General features: G+C 44.4%; 1 protein-coding gene across 1 annotated transcript in view; it reads left to right on the top strand.

The window, feature by feature from the left end:
• The first annotated feature begins 13,135 nt into the window (after window positions 1-13,135).
• LOC117875531 (b(0,+)-type amino acid transporter 1-like) overlaps window positions 13,136-17,472 on the top strand; it is a 28,304-nt gene continuing 23,967 nt past the window's right edge. The window contains exon 1 of the mRNA XM_034766911.1: window positions 13,136-13,879. Within this exon, the coding sequence (XP_034622802.1) occupies window positions 13,136-13,879 (744 nt within the window). The remainder of the gene's footprint in view (window positions 13,880-17,472) is intronic.

Genomic DNA, 17,472 nt, shown 5'->3' on the forward strand with positions numbered 1-17,472 from the left:
GCCTGCAATTGCAGCAGTGGCAGCAGCAGGTAGTACCTATTATGTAACTTTTGGGCAAGTGGTTAGAGCACTCACTTGGGATGGGGGAGACCCAGGTTCAATTCCCCCCATGTCTGAGAGAGAGGATTTGAACAGAGTCTTATACCAGTGTGCTAATCACTGAGCTACAGGATATTCTGATGTGGGGCTCTCTCAGGGTACGTCTTCACTACGCACAGGATCGGGGGGTAGCAATCCATCTATTGGACTGATTTATTGCATCTCATCTAGATGCAATAAATCGATCCCCGAACACACTCTCCGTCGACTCCGGAATTCCACCAGGGCGAGAGGCAGAAGTGGAGTCGATGGGGGAGCCGCAGCCATCGATCCTGCGCTGTGAGGACGGGAGGCAAGTCTATCTAAGATACGTCGACTTCAGCTACGCTATTCACGCAACTTCAGCTACGTGAATATCTTAGATCGATTTCCCCCCCCCAACCCCCAGTGGAGACCAGCCCTCAGTCTTTCCTGCTGAAGCTGTTCCTCTTTTTAAAAATAAAGAGCAGTTGGAGGAGGGAGACTGGACTCTGGGTCTCCCATCTTAGGTGAGTGTCCTAACCATGAGGATACAGAGCAGTTTCCCTGCCTTACTCTCTCTCTCCCTAATGGGGGAGACAGGGTCCAGCCCCCCCTGCTCCAATCACTTGTTCATTATTTATCCACAGTGGAACAGCTTCAGCAGGAGAGACGGAGGGGGCCACATCAAACTATCCCAGAGCTCAGTAGTTACAACTGTTAGACAAGAGTTAAAATTCAATTAGCAACTGAAACAAAAACCCACATAACTAACAAGCAGGAACACCGGAAGCCCAAGGACACTGACAACTGTAAACACTTGATAAACTTATATAGTCAAACGTCCACCCAGTAACTTGGCTCTTAGAACAGAACAAAACCTCCCTTCACAGCCCTCCGGATATCTGTAAACACTCGCCCCCACCCTTAAGGTAGTCTTAAAGTAATTATGAATAATTGATGCATCAAACTGTTTTGATTACATATCTTCTGGTCCTGTCACTGTCATGTTAAGTGCGTTCTGTCTCTGAAACAATGTTTGTCTCTGTAAGAACAAAATAAACGCAAATGAAGTGATAAAAGAAAGGTATATAATTGGTCACTGCAATCCCACACCTTTGAAGCTGTCAGTCTTCCCGGTACCGTAAATAAACCCCCTTCAGTATTGTCTGTGCCTGCCTGATTCTTGGGGAAAAGAATCTCTTTGCTTCACACAACACTCATCTGAGAGGTGAGAGACTCTGTTCAAATCCTCTCTTCCACCTAAGGCAAAAGGGGGATTGAACCTCCACATCCCACTTGAGTGCTCTAACTACTGGGCTAGCAGTTATAAGGTGTCAGGGCACCACTACTTCCTTCTCCAGCTTTATTTGTGGAGTAAGGCAGATGCCAAACACATTCCTATCAGAAACTACTTAGGTGCCTAAGCTGTGTGACTCCAGGAGAGGGGTTCCAGTTCATGGATTGCTAAACAGATAGATGCCTATCTCCATGAAAAGAGTGGGGTTTAGGCAGGGGCGGCTCTAGCTTTTTTGCTGCCCTAAGCACAGCAGTCAGGTGGCCTTCGGCGGCATGCCTGCAGGAGGTCCCCGGTCCCGTGGATTCAGCAGCATGCCTGTGGGAGGTCCGCCAGTCCCGCGGCTTCAGCATACCCGCTGCTGAATTGCCGCAGAAGCCGCGGGACCGGTGGACCTCGCATAGGCATGGTGCCGAAGGCCACCTGACTGCCTCCCGCGGCTTGCCGTGCCAGGCACACGCTTGGAGCACTGGTGCCTGGAGCTGCCACTGGGTTTAGGACACACCCCTGTTGTCAGCATCTTCCACTGACTATTTTAGACTGCTCCACAAGTAGCATGCTGAGTTTTGTGGATTACATTCTAAGACTTCCCATTCACTGTATAGAGAGCCTTGGTACATAACTCAGATGTGTGTATCACAGCTGTTCCTGTGATTTTTCTAGGTGTCGCAATGGTCAGCATTGCAATACTTAAGTTCCTTTTATGTATCCCAGCCTTAGAGCTCTTACAGAAACCTCATTGACTGGCTCAAATTTAAAAAATATTTTTTTTTTAATTCAGTCGGTCATATGTGGAGTAAAAAATTTAAAAACATGGACATAACCTCTTTTTCAACCTTTTCTAAGTTATTTCAAGAGAAAAAAGGTTTTTCATTTAACCACACTTAAGTCTCCTACGCAAATCAGGAGATGAGAAGTTAGCACTTCAAAAGAAGTGACAAGGCTGTCTCTCCACTTAAGACTTCAGAGAGAATAATTTGAATACATCGCTGAGTCTTAGAAGTGAGTTACTGAATGCGTGCAGTCAAATGTTGTATCAATACCTGGAGAAAACTGCACACATTCAGTAACTAGGTTTTATATATATATATATACTTACTACTTAATTATTTATAGTACATCAGCACTATAGCATAGACACTGAAAATAATAATGAGCACTACTATACTGCCTTTCTTCTAAGGTTCTCCAAGCACTTTACAAATATTAATAAATTCATTTAAAACACATCCTTGTGCCACAAGATTTGTCTACAGTTTTATTCTCTGAAAACAAACCTTCAGTAAGAAGAACAAAAGACTACCTGTTGCAGATCATGAAGCCATTCATTCTTGTTAGAACTTCAGTTCGTTCACCTGTGAGGCTTTATGGTAGCCTTAGGTATCGCAGAAAGAACATTCAGCATGTATCAATTTCCTGCTTGGGAAATACTAGCAAGTTGGATATTAGGGGAACATCAATTGTATTTTTTTTTATTGAGAAACTTCCTTACAACTTTGTGGTCATCTACCTTTCTGCTTGAAAGATAATCTACAAAGGAAAATAAATGAGTTTGAGCTCTTTTCTGTGGTAATAAGACCTAAAAGGTTTCCCAACCCACCTTCACAAAAGATTTTGTACTGCTTGCTTTTTAAACTTGAAATTCAGGTTTTATATACCATGTATTACTTGGAAGACTGTGGATAACTGCTAAACTAGTAGCATGATGATGCTATCACAAATTAAAAAAGTGAAATCTGAGTAACTGAGAAGGCAAGGATTTTTTGCTTTTCACTGATGTTAACACTTATTTAAATCAAATGCTTGAGGAGGAAAGATCTTTGTTAAAAATTCTATTCTATTTTTCTTAAGTGCTAAGAAAACTCCTGCTCTTGTTTCCTGGTGCTCCAAGTAGACTTCCAGCAAAAACAGGAAAGACTGAAATTCATGATATTCCTATGGTAAATAAACAAGCAGAACACAGTATTTTTCCAAAAGCTTTTAGACCTTCTTTATACTTCTTAAAAGCAAAAATAGGAGGCAACCCTAATGTATTTTCCTTTACAGATCACCAATGAAACATTCCTCACAAACACATTTCAAACAACAGAGATGCACTTAGCTATCAGAAGCAAATTCTGATGGTCAAGGCAGGGGGTCAGGAACAACTGAACTGGGTCTGGAATAACTGATTTTTCAGTTTGGTGACAGTTCCAAAAAATCAGGGCTGGGGAATTGGTTGGGGTCAAACTGCATCTGAAAATTTTCAAGGAACCAGGAAAGTTCATTTGTCTGTTCCTGGGGGGGAGGGAGGGGGATTTAAACCTGGGGTTTTCTAATCCAAATGGGCTAGGGAGGAGGATATAGCACCACCTCCTTGTCTGGCTAAAATTATTCATGGCAAATTCCTGAATAGTTTTGATTCGACTGAAACTGCATTTTTCATCAAATTATTCATCTGAAAAATGTTGCTCAGCTCTAGTCTGGAATACAATGGGGAGGTGAAGAGGGTGAATAACTCCTTTCTCCTGAATTTTGAATGATTTATTTGGATGGAATTCAAATCCATGTGTATAGTTAGCAACTCCCCATTTTTCTTCATTATATTGTTTACAACAGGGGTCGGCAACCTTTCAGAAGTGCTGTGCCGAATCTTCATTTATTCACTCTAATTTAAGGTTTCGCGTGCCAGTAATACATTTGAATGTTTTTAGGTCTCTTTCTATAAATATATAATATATAACTAAACTATTGTATGTAAAGTAAATAAGGTTTTTAAAATGTTTAAGAAACTTCATTTCAAATTAAATTAAAATGCAGAGCTCCCCAGATCAATAGCCAGGACCCGGGCAGTGTGAGTGCCACTGAAAATCAGCTTGCGTGCCGCCTTCGGCACGCGTGCCATAGGTTGCCTACCCCTGGTTTACAAGAAAGAGTTGGTGGATTACAGTATTGTTTGAGAGAAAGGAGGAAAAAAAATACATTCTCTGAGTATGTTTGCATGCCTCCCCCCAACCTTAGGCCTGGTCTACACTACAAGTTTAGGTCAACTTTAGCAGCGATACTTCGAATTAAGCCTCGACACGTCCACACGACAAAGCCCTTTCTTTCGACTTAAAGGGCCCTCTAAACTGGTTTCTTTACTCCACCTCCGATGAGGGGATTAGCGCTACAATCAGCCTTTGCAGGTCGGATTTGGGGTAGTGTGGACGGAATTCGACGTTATTGGCCTCCGGGAGCTATCCCACAGTGCTTCATTGTGACCGCTCTGGACAGCACTCTCAACTCAGATGCACTGACCAGGTAGACAGGAAAAGCCCCACGAACTTTTGAATTTCATTTCCTGTTTCCCCAGTGTGGAGAGCACAGGTGACCACGCAGAGCTCATCAGCACAGGTAACCATGATGGAGTCCCAGGATCGCAAAAGAGCTCCAGCATGGACAGAACGGGAGGTACGGGATCTGCTCGCCATATGGGGAGACGAATTAGTGCTAGCTGAACTCCGTAGCAGTAAACGAAATGGCAAAATATTAGAAAAGGTCTCAAAGGCCATGAAGGACAGAGGCCATAACAGGGACGCACAGCAGTGCCGTGTGAAAATTAAGGAGCTAAGGCAAGCCTACCACAAAGCCAGAGAGGCGCAAACGGAAAATCTGGGGCAGAGCCGCAAACATACTGCTTCTACGCAGAGCTGCATGCCATTCTAGGGGGTGCAGCCACCACTACCCCAACCGTGTGCTTTGACTCCGTCAATGGAGAAACACGCAACAGGGAAGCGGGTTCGGGGTACGCGGAAGACAGCTAACAGCAAGGAAGCAGAGAAACCAGTTTCCAACAGCTAGGATATGTTTATCACCCTGGACCTGGAGCCAGTAACCCCCGAAGTCACCCAAGGCATGCTTTCAGACCATGAGGGCACACAAGGGACCTCTGGTGAGGGTACCTTTGTAAATATTACACATGGTTTAAAAGCAAGCTTGTTTAATGATTAATTTGCCCTGGCAATCGCGGCCAGTACAGCTACAGGAAAAGTCTGTTAACGTGTATGGGGATGGAGCGGAAATCCTCCAGGGACATCTCCAGAAAGCTCTCCTTCATGTACTCCCAAAGCCTTTGCAAAAGATTTCTGGGGAGGGCTGCCTTATCCCATCCGCCATGGTAGGACACTTTACCATGCCAGGCCAGTAGCATGTAGTCTGGAATCATTGCATGGCAGCGTATGTCCCGGTGTTCGCTGGCATGCAGACAACATCCATTCCTTATCTCTATTTGTTATTCTCAGGAGAGTGATATCATTCACAGTCACCTGGTTGAAATGGGGTGATTTTATTAAGGGGACATTCAGAGGTGCCCGTTCCTGCTCGGCTGAACAGAAATGTTCCCTGCTGTTAGCCACGAGGTGGGGGGGAGGGGTGAAGTGATCATCCCAGAGAATTGGGTGGGTGAGTGTGAGCGGGGGGTAGTTGGGTGTGCTGCTGTTTGAAACCATTCCCACATGTTTTAAAGGTTAAAAAAGCCAAAAGACTGTGGCTTACCATGGCTGCCTGCAAGCCGAATTCTGTTGCCTGGCACTGCGTGAGTGATCTCTCACACCAAACCGGCAGGCCCTCAATATAAGAGGAAAAATGCAACCTTGTAACAGAAACACATACGCTGTGTAATGTGAACAGCAAAATTTAATGTGAAAGAGTGTATCCATTGTTCTCTAAAATGTGTCTTTTTTAACCACCTCTCCCGCCTCCTCCACCAGCTGCAAATGTTTCTCCTTCACAGAGGCTAGCGAAGATTAGAAGGAGAAAACGGCGGACTCAGGATGATATGTTCATGGAGCTCCAGATGTCCTCCCACGCTGAAAGAGCACAGCAGAATGTGTGGAGGCAGTCAATGTCAGAGTGCAAAAAAGCACAATATGAACGAGAGGAGAGGTGGCGGGATGAATTGCAGACTGAACAGAACAAGTGGCGGGCTGAAGATGATAGGTGGCGTCAGCTTGCAGACAGAATGGAAGAGTCGATGCTCCGGCTGCTGGAGCATCAAACTGATATGCTCCAGCATATGGTTGAGCTGCAGGAAAGACAGCAGGAGCAGAGACCGCCGCTACAGCCCCTGTGTAACCAACAGCCCTCCTTCCCAAATCCCATTGCCTTCTCACCCAGACACCCAAGAACACGGTTGGGGGGCCTCCAGTCACTCCACCCCAGATGACTGCCCGAGCATCGGAAGGCTGGCCTTCAATAAGAGTTAAAGTTTTAAACTGCAGTGTGTCCTTTTCCTTCCCTCCTCCCCCACCCATCCTGGGCTACCTTGGCAATTATCCCCCTAGTTGTGTGATGAATTAATAAAGAATGCATGAATGAGAAGTAACAATGACTTTATTGCCTCTGCAAGCAGTGCTCGAAGGGGGGACGGTGGGGTGGTTGGTTTACAGGGAAGTAGAGTGAACCGGAGGGGTGGGTGGAGGGTTCATCAACAAGAAACAAACAGAAGTTTCACACTGTAGCCTGGCCAGTCACAAAACTGGTTTTCAAAGCTTCTCTAATGTGCACCGCGCCCTGCTGTACTCTTCTAACCGCCCTGGTGTCTGGCTGCACGTAATCAGCGGCCAGGCGATTTGCCTCAACCTCCCACCCCGCCATAAATGTCTCCCCCTTACTCTCACAGATATTGTGGAGCGCACAGCAAGCAGCAATAACAAAGAGGATATTGGTTTCGCTGAGGTCTATCAGAGTCAGTAAGCTGCGCCAGCGCGCTTTTAAACGTCCAAATGCACATTCCACCACCATTCAGCACTTGCTCAGCCTATAGTTGAACAGGTCCTGACTACTGTCCAGGCTGCCTGTGTACGGCTTCATGAGCCATGGCATTAAGGGGTGGGCTGGGTCCCCAAGGATAACGATAGGCATTTCAACATCCCCAACGGTTATTTTCTGGTCCAGGAAGAAAGTCCTTTCCTCTAGCTTTCGAAACAGACCAGATCACCTGATGACGCGAGCATAATGTACCTTTCCCGACCATCCCAGGTTCGTGTTGGTAAAACGTCCCTTGTGATCCACCAGGGCTTGCAGCAGCATTGAAAAGTACCCCTTGCGGTTTATGTACTCGGTGGCTTGGTGCTCCGGTGCCAAGAGAGGGATATGGGTTCCATTTATCACCCCACCACAGTTTGGGAATCCTATTGCAGCAAAGCCATCCACTATGACCTGCACGTTTCCCAGAGTCACTACCCTTGATATCACCAGGTCTTTGATTGCCCTGGCAACTTGGATCACAGCAGCCCCCACAGTAGATTTGCCCACTCCAAATTGATTCCCGACTGACCGGTAGCTGTCTGGCGTTGCAAGCTTCTACAGGGCTATCGCCACTCGCTTCTCAACTGTGAGGGCTGTTCTCATCCTGGTATTCTGGCACCTCCAGGCAGGGGAAAGCAAGTCACAAAGTTCCATGAAAGTGCCCTTACGCATGCGAAAGTTTCGCAGCCACTGGGAATCGTCCCACACCTGCAACACGGTGCAGTCCCACCAGTCTGTGCTTGTTTCCCGGGCCCAGAATCGGCATTCTACAGCATGAACCTGCCCCAGTAACACCATGATTTGCACATTGCTGGGGCCCGTACTTTGTGAGAGGTCTATGTCCATGTCAATTTCCTCATCATTCTCATCGCCGCGCTGCAATTGCCTCCTCAGCTGGTCCTGGTTTTGCTTTGGCATGTCCTGGCTCTGCATATACTCCAGGACAATGCGCGTGGTATTCATAGTGCTCATAATTGCCGCGGTGATCTGAGCGGGCTCCATGATCCCAGTGCTATGGCGTCTGGTCTGAAAAAAGGCGTGAAACGGAGGGAGGGAGGGAGGGGCGACTGACGACTTGGCGTACAGGTACAGGGAATTAAAATCAACAAAGGTGGCTGTGCATCAGGGAGAAACACAAACAACTGTCACACAGAATGGCCCCCCCAAAGATTGAACTCAAAACCCTGGGTTTAGCAGGCCATTGATTTCACAGAGGGAGGGGGAAGCAAATGAATACATCTATTTTTTGCATCTTAAGCTGGCAGCAGACGGTGCAGCATGACTGATAGCCCTCGGCATCTTCTGGGTGCTTGGCAGAAGATACTGTACTACGACTGCTAGCCATCATCGTCAAGACGGTTCAGTAGAACTGCCGGCAGGACTGAGGCTCCAGGAGACAAAGCATGGCTGCCCAGGTGCCTCTGATTGAACTGGAATACGACGACGATGGATACCAGTCGTAATACACCATCTACTGCCAAAAGGCAAGGGGCTGCTGCTGTGTAGCAATGCAGTACCACATCTGCCAGCACCCAGATCGCCGATGAAGGCTACCACTCATACTGCATCGTCTACTGCCAAAAGGCAATTAGCTGCTGCTGTGTAGCAATGCAGTACCACGTCTGCCAGCATCCAGATGACATATGGTGACGGTGAGCTGAGCTGAGCGGGCTCCATGCTTGCCGTGGTATGTTGTCTGCACAGGTAACCCAGGTAAAAAGGCGCGAATCGATTGTCTGCCGTTGCTCTGAAGGAGGGGGAGGGGCCTGATGACATGTACCCAGAACCCCCCGCGACATTGTTTTGCATCATCAGGCATTGGGATCTCAACCCAGAATTCCAATGGGCGGCGGAGACTGCGGGAACTGTGGGATAGCTACCCACAGTGCAACACTCCGGAAGTCGACGCTAGCCTCGGTACTGTGGACGCGGTCCGCCGACTTCATGCACTTAGAGCATTTTATGTGGGGACACACACAACCGACTGTATAAAACCGATAGCTATAAAACCGGCTTCTATAAATTCGACCTAATTTCGTAGTGTAGACATACCCTGGGATACATGAACACATACATCTCTATCTTAACCCTGGGGCTTTAATAGTTAAATATTTAGAAGATGAAATATAATTTAAATAATAGTTTTAACTATTGTTGTAAATGTAGCACAGTGCGAGGTATTTAGTGACAAACACTATAATAAAATGTTAATAAACATAAAAAATTTTTATTATAGGCAGGAATTATGGTCTATCAGTTAGAGCAAGGAACTGGGAGTCAGAATTCCTGTGCTTTTGTTTTTTGTTTTGTTTTGATTCTTGACTTTGCTTCTCATTTATTGTGTGATTTTGGGAAAATACATTTTTACCTCTGTTTATTCACCTATGCAGTGAATTTTAAATACCTCATAGAGGTGATTTGAGACTTAATTAATGTTTGCAAAGTGCTCAGGGATTCTCACTATACATATTAAATGTATTATTAATACATAAAATAGGCCCACAAGAGTTTACCATAATCTCACAAGAGACTAATCACTGCAATCATGTAAAAATCTTGAAAATACTTTTTTTTCTCTATTGGGGTTATTGCTGATATGCACTTGGGGTGACAAGCTGCTTTTAACTATACTGGTGTGAAACAGGACTAACGCTATTGATTTAATTGAAGTCAATGGAGTTACTCCTGATTTGCACAAATACAGCTGAGAAAAGATTTTGTCTATGGTACCTAGACAAATCTGTGGTGCACAATGGCAATAGGAGGCAAACTGAACACTAAAGATTGCAAGTAGGCCAAGGTTTATGTCTGCAAGAAATCATTGGTAAAATGTAGAATGACCCTAGTTGTGCAACAGGCTGACAGATTAGAATCTGTTTTTTGTACATAATCTAAGATGCAATCTCAGTTAGTGCTATAATGCAAATGTAGGGCGATAAATACTTATTATATGTATATAATGGTTATTCATTCAAGGATTGCAATGCCATTCACAAATATTAATAATTAACCCCCTTAGCAGTCTTGCAAGGTCAGGAAGCAGTAATATCTCCATTTGCGAGGCAGGGAGAGACTCAAACTAAAGTAGTCAAATGTAGGAATCTTGGTCAAGTCACTTAACTTATCTAAGCCAGATTTTAAAAGATATTTAGGAAGCTAAAGATGCAGATAAGTACCTCGCTGGATTTTCAAAAGTGCCTAAGCACCTAACTCCCATTAGGAGCTGGGCCCCCATCTGCATCTTTAGGGGCCTAAATACCTTTAATTCTGATTCTCTGTGTCTTCTTATCCCTATTTGTATAACAGGGATTATAATATCACACTTACCTCTCTGGGGTAGTTTTGTGAGACTTATTCTATCTACCATAAAGTTAAACACTATGAGATCCTTAATGGAAGGCACTGTAGAATTGCTGCTTAGTGAGATTATTAATTAGTGTTTTCAGATATCCCCAACCTCCACTAGACTCCCTGTCTCTTTAAGTTGGACTTGCTGAAAGATGGAGTGTACTTTGTCTTAGTCTTTTCACCTAAAATGTGTGTTCCACAAAGTAGTTGTTTGGATGTACAGCATACTGTATGGCTCCATGCTCCATTAAAATCATTTGTACAAAGAGGCATCTGCCTGGCTGCTGAGAGTTCATTATAATTTTGAGGATGGAGTGGCACATTGATGGCTGCTGTGATTAAAGTTGGTCAAAAACGTCAGTGTATTTTGTGAAAAATTTCCCCCCCAAAAGACTTTTTTTTTTTCATTTTGTTCAGTATTTTCCATTTCTACATATATATATATTGTGACGGGGCAAGGCCAGATGGCTATAGTAAAGTAGTGGAGACAGATGCATTAGCCACAGGCTAAAGAAATCCCTGTTACCAGGATAGGCAAATGGCAGCTGCTCCAGGTCAATTAAGACAACTGGGGCCAATTAAGATCTTTCCAGAAGGCAGTGAGGACAGCTGGGTTGATTGGGATACCTGAAGCCAATCAGGGGCTGGCTCCCAGTTGGTCAGGTGGGGGCATGTGTCAGGAGCTGTAGGAGGAAGCCGCGCTGTTGGAGCAACTAAGCAGTACAAACCATATCAAGCACAAGGAAGGAGGCCCTGAGGTAAGGGTGAAATGGATATTGAGGAAGTGCGGGCTTTTGTGGGGAAGTGGCCCAGGGAGTTGTACACATCCTGTTCTAAAAAGTCAGCTACCATAGCTGATACTATTAGGGTCCCTGGGCTGGATCCCGGAGTAGAGGGTGGGCCCGGGCTCCCTCCTTCGCCCCCCGATTAATCACTGAGACTAGGAGACAACAGAGACTGTGCAAGGGAGGGTAGCTTCTCCTCACCTCCCTTGCTGGCTTATGATGAAAATGGCTCAGTAGTCTTTGACCCTTGCCTCTAGAAAGAGAAGGGCTACGTGGAGGGTCATAGTGAGCCTCTGAGGCAGTGAAATCTGCCAGGAAATGCAGGACCATGGAGATAAGGACAGAGCTTTGTCACAATATATATATTTGGTTTTCAACAAAAAACTTTGAAACAAAATGTTTTGAAATTTTCCAAAAGATGTTTTTTTAAGGTGGGGGGTGGAAATCACTACGTCTGGAAGGGAGTTACGGTGTGAGTGAAAGTGGGGGTTTCCTCACATAAATTAAACAATTTTTAATTGATAAAATGATTTTTTATATGAAAATGAGGAGTACTTGTGGTACCTTGGAGACTAACAAATTTATTTGGAAATTCTTCACAAACATTTCTGCTTTGGCTGAAAAGGCATTTTCTGAGGAAAGAATTTGATGGAAAAATTTCAACCAATGTTGTGATACCTGTGAGTGGGTGGAGTTTGGTTTTCTTTGTGTGTATGACTGGGTGGGGTGCTGGGGAGGTTGATTTTTTCGGTTATTCTCTGGTTTGGGGAGCTTGCTGGATTTATTCCTGTTTGTACCATATGTTAAGTGTCTAGAGTCCTGGATCGATGCCTTTTTCTATATCATAGACATTGAAATGAATAAGATTTAAAAACAAATAATTTATATGTGTAACTAGTCCTTAGTCAGGTATAATTTCCATTGAAGCCAAGAAATTGAAGCTGCACAATTTGCCTCTTCTGGGAACAAAGCACCAGTGGAAATTATTAGATGCAAGCACAATGGCCCCAGAATGCAAGATGAACACAGGCAGGAGCAGCAGCTGCTATACCACATATATAAGATTACCAGCTCATGCGGAATGGGGAGGGACACTAGCTGCCCCCGTCAGAAGGGTGTAGGGAAAAGACAGCTGCCCACACACACTTTCTCCCTTCAACCATTCAAGCACTGCAAGAATCTGCCCTTAACTGTGAGCATTGTGTCTATGGACCGCCTTTGACAGAACATTCACCTCACTTGCTCTGTCCTTGGTTTCGAAACTGAACTCAGTGCTTCTCCAAACAAGACGCAATAACAGCCTTCTGGGGAAGAACCTGTTAAACAGCTCCTTGATATGGAATGAAAAACCAAGTCCAAAGTTCCAGCAGTGTGCAGGGTCTACGGTACCAGTTCTGAAAATTGCTTGAATAGTGACTTTTAATCAGCCGCAGAGAATAAAGTGCATATTTGTATGGGAATTTAGCTTGTCTACAGCTTGTCCTTGGATTTACACAGACATATAACATGCAAAACTGCGAGCTAATCAGGATTACACAATCCTGCAAGGTGCTGAGCACCTCCTCTGGGGTGTTGAGGGCAGACCATTCCCATAGCCTGCAATGGGAGTAAAAGGGGCTCTGTACCTGAGCCGGGGTGAAACAAGGTAACGCAGCACTGTGTTATAACACATCATAAAATGGTAATAAAAGGAAAGGGAAGCAACAAAAAAAGTTCATATAGCTCGACAGTCTATAAATCACTGAACAGTAATATCTGAAGTAACTTAACTGCTGTAATTATTAACTGTGACCTTAAGGATTGAGACAGTCCTTATTTGAGACACTGAGTCCTGCTATTTTACATCTTCTCTGAAGCAACATATACTAACAGCTCCATTATGAGGGAAAGGAGGACAGTAGACTCTTCTAGTTCGGCTGCAGATCCGAGTGAAGGGATGGGGACTTTAAGGCTGAAGCGAGAGGTTGGACTGATTAGTGCCGTGTCGTTAATTGCTGGAACCATGATAGGGTCTGGGATCTTTATGTCTCCAGAGTGGGTGCTGTACCATATGGGTAGCCCTGCAGGCAGTCTCATCATCTGGGCTGCTTGTGGTCTGCTGGTCATGTTTGGAGCCCTGTCTTATGCTGAGCTTGGGACCATAATTAAAGAGTCAGGTGGGGACTATATTTATATCTTAAGGAATTTTGGCTCTCTTCCTGCTTTTCTTTTCGCATACACTTCCATCATCGTGGTAAGGCCTGCCAGCGTGGCAGGTGTCTCTTTAAGCTTTGCCAAATATGCTGTTGCTCCATTTTACCAAGGATGCTCAACCCCTGAGGTAGTGGTCAAGTGTACAGCCGCTAGCTGTATCCTGCTTTTAACCATCATTAATTGTCTCAATGTGAGGCTGGCCACAGCCATTATGAACATATTTACAGCGGCCAAACTGTTAGTTTTGCTGGTCATCGTGATAGGCGGAGTGGTGTTACTCATCAATGGACATACACAAAGTTTCCAGAATGCCTTTCAAAACACAACTACAGGTATTGGGCCAGTTGGAGTGGCATTTTATCAGGGACTGTGGTCCTATGATGGATGGAACAACCTGAATTTTGTGACCGAGGAACTTAAGAAGCCTGAAGTGAGTGAATTATACTGATTTTACTTTATTTGTTCAATTTTGCAAATAGCACCCTTGATTTTTTTTAAGCTAATGAGAGGGGCAATACTGTCTAGTGGTTAAAGCACAGAGCCAAGCAAGCTGGGCTCTGTCCCTGACTTGTTTGTGATTTTGAGCAAACCATTTAACTTCTCTATGCCTTATTTAACAAGCATGCGGACAAAGGAGATCCAGTGGATATAGTGTATTTAGATTTTCAGAAAGCCTTTGACCAGCTCCCTCACCAAAGGCTCTTAAGTAAAATAAGCAGTCATGGGATAAGAGGGAAGGTCCTCTCATGGATTGGTAACTGGTTAAAAGATAGGAAACAAAGGGTAGGAATAAATGGTCAGTTTTCAGAATGGAGAGAGGTAAATAGTGGTGTTCCCCAGGGATCTGTACTGGGCCCAGTCCTATTTACAATATTTATAAACGATCTGGAAAAAGGGGTAAACAGTGAGGTGGCAAAATTTGCAGATGATACAAAACTACTCAAGATAGAACAGGAGTACTTGTGGCACCTTAGAGACTAACAAATTTATTTGAGCATAAGCTTTTGTGGGCTACAGCCCACTTCTTCGGATGCATAGAATGGAACATATATTGAGGAGATATATATACACATACAGAGAGCATGAAAAGGTGGGAGTTGTCTTACCAACTCTGAGAGGCCAATTAAGTAAGAAAAAAAAAACTTTTGAAGTGATAATCAAGATAGCCCAGTACAGACAGTTGGATAAGAAGTGTGAGAATACTTAAAAGGGGAGATAGATTAAATGTTTGTAATGGCTCAGTCATTCCCAGTCCCTATTCAAGCCTAAGTTGATTGTATCTAGTTTGCATATCAATTCCGGCTCAGCAGTTTCTCGCTGGAGTCTGTTTTTGAAGCTTTTCTGTTGCAAAATTGCCACCCGCAGGTCTGTCATTGAATGACCAGACAGGTTAAAGTGTTCTCCTACTGGTTTTTGAGTGTTATGATTAATGATGTCAGATTTGTGTCCATTAATTCTTTTGCGGAGAGACTGTCCAGTTTGGACAATGTACATGGCAGAGGGGCATTGCTGGCACATGATGGCATATATCACATTGGTAGAGGTGCAGGTGAACAAGCCCCTGATGGTATGGCTGATGTGATTAGGTCCTATGATGATGTCCCTTGAATAGATATGTGGACAGAGTGGGCATCGGGCTTTGTTGCAAGGATAGGTTCCTGGGTCAGTATTTTTGTTCAGTGATGTGTGGTTGCTGGTGAGTATTTGCTTCAGGTTGGGGAGTAGTCTGTAAGTGAGGACAGGTCTGTCTCCCAAGATCAGTGAGAGCGAAGGATCATCTTTCAGGATAGGTTGTAAATCTTTGATGATGCGCTGGAGAGGTTTTAGTTGGGGGCTGAAGGTGACAGCTAGTGGTGTTCTGTTATTTTCTTTGTTGGGCCTGTCTTGTAGGAGGTGACTTCTGGGTACTCATCTGGCTCTGTCAATCTGTTTTTTCACTTCAGCAGGTGGGTATTGTAGTTTTAAGAATGCTTGATAGAGATCTTGTAGGTGCTTGTCTCTGTTTGAGGGATTGGAGCAAATGCGGTTGTATCTTAGAGCTTGGCTGTAGACAATGGATCATGTGGTGTGTCCTGGATGGAAGCTGGAAGCATGTAGGTAAGTATAGTGGTCAGTAGGTTTCCGGTATAGGGTGGTATTTATGTGACCATCGCTTACTAGCACAGTAGTGTCCAGGAAATGGACCGCTTGTGTGGATTGATCTAGGCTGAGGTTGATGGTGGGATGGAAATTATTGAAATCATGGTGGAATTCCTCAAGGGCTTCTTTTCCATGAGTCCAGATGATGAAGATGTCATCAATGTAGTGCAAGTAGAGTAGGGGCGTTAGGGGACGAGAGCTAAGGAAGCGTTGTTCTAAGTCCAACATAAAAATGTTGGCATACTGTGGGGCCATGCAGGTACCCATAGCAGTGCCGCTGACTTGAAGGTATATATTGTCCCCAAATGTGAAATAGTTGTGCATGAGGACAAACTCACAAAGTTCAGCCACCAGGTTAGCTGTGACATTATCGGGGATACTGTTCCTGATAGCTTGTAGTCCATCTTTGTGTGGAATATTGGTGTAGAGGGCTTCTACATCCATAGTGGCCAGGATGGTGTTTTCTGGAAGATCACCGATGGCTTGTAGTTTCTTCAGGAAGTCAGTGGTGTCTCGAAGATAGCTGGGAGTGCTGGTAGCGTAGGGCCTGAGGAGAGAGTCCACATAGCCAGACAATCCTGATGTTAGGGTACCAATGCCTGAGATGATGGGGCATCCAGGATTTCCAGGTTTATGGATCTTGGGTAGCAAATAGAATACCCCTGGTCAGGGTTCTAGGCATGTGTCTGTACAGATTTGTTCCTGTGCTTTGTCAGGGAGTTTTTTTAGCAGATAGTTAGTTTCTTTAGGTAATCCTCAGTGGGATCAGAGGATAATGGCCTGTAGAATGTGGTGTTAGAGAGCTATCTAGCAGCCTCTTGGTCATATTTCAATTTATTCATGATGACGACAGCACCTCCTTTGTCAGCCTTTTTGATTATGATGTCAGAGTTGTTTCTGAGGCTGTAGATGGTGTTGTGTTCAGCATGGCTGAGGTTATAGGGCAAATGATGTTGCTTTTCCACAATTTCATCCTTTGCACGTTGATGGAAGCAATCTATGTAGAAGTCCAGTCTGTTGTTTCGACCGTACGGAGTCCATGCAGAATCCTTCTTTTTGTAGTGCTGGTAGGGAGGATTCTGTGGGTTGCGGATATAGATTAACACGGCTGCTGCTCTGAAACATACTCAAGATAGTTAAGTCCCAGGCAGACTGCGAAGAGCTACAAAAGGATCTCACAAAACTGGGTGACTGGGCAACAAAATGGCAGATGAAATTTAATGTTGATAAATGCAAAGTAATGCACATTGGAAAACATAATCCTAATACATATACAATGATGGGGTCTAAATTAGCTGTTACCATTCAAGAAAGAGATCTTGGAGTCATTGTGAATAGTTCTCTGAAATCATCCACTCAATGTGCAGCATCAGTCCAAAAAGCAAACAGAATGTTGGGAATCATCAAGAAAGGGATAGATAATAAGACAGAAAGTATCATGTTGCCTCTATATAAATCCATGGTACGCCCACACCTTGAATACTGCGTGCAGATGTGGTCGCCCCATTTCAAAAAAGATATATTGGAATTGGAAAAGGTTCAGAAAAGGGCAACAAAGATGATTAGGGGTATAGAACGGCTTCCGTATGAGAAGAGATTAATAAAACTGGGACTTTTCAGCCTGGAAAAGAGGCGACTAAGGGGAGCTATGAGAGAGGTCTATAAAATCATGAGTGGTATAGAGAAAGTAAATAAGGAAGTGTTATTTACTCCTTCTCATAAAACAAGAATAAAGGGCCACCAAATGAAATTAATAGGTAGCAGGTTTAAAACAAACACAAGGAAGTATTTTTTCACGCAACACACTGTCAACCTCTGGAACTCCTTGCCGGAGGATGTTGTGAAATCCAATACTATAACAGGGTTCAAAACGGAGCTAGATAG

This window comes from Trachemys scripta, chromosome 3 (assembly GCF_013100865.1).
Source record: "Trachemys scripta elegans isolate TJP31775 chromosome 3, CAS_Tse_1.0, whole genome shotgun sequence".
Lineage (NCBI taxonomy): Eukaryota > Metazoa > Chordata > Testudines > Emydidae > Trachemys > Trachemys scripta.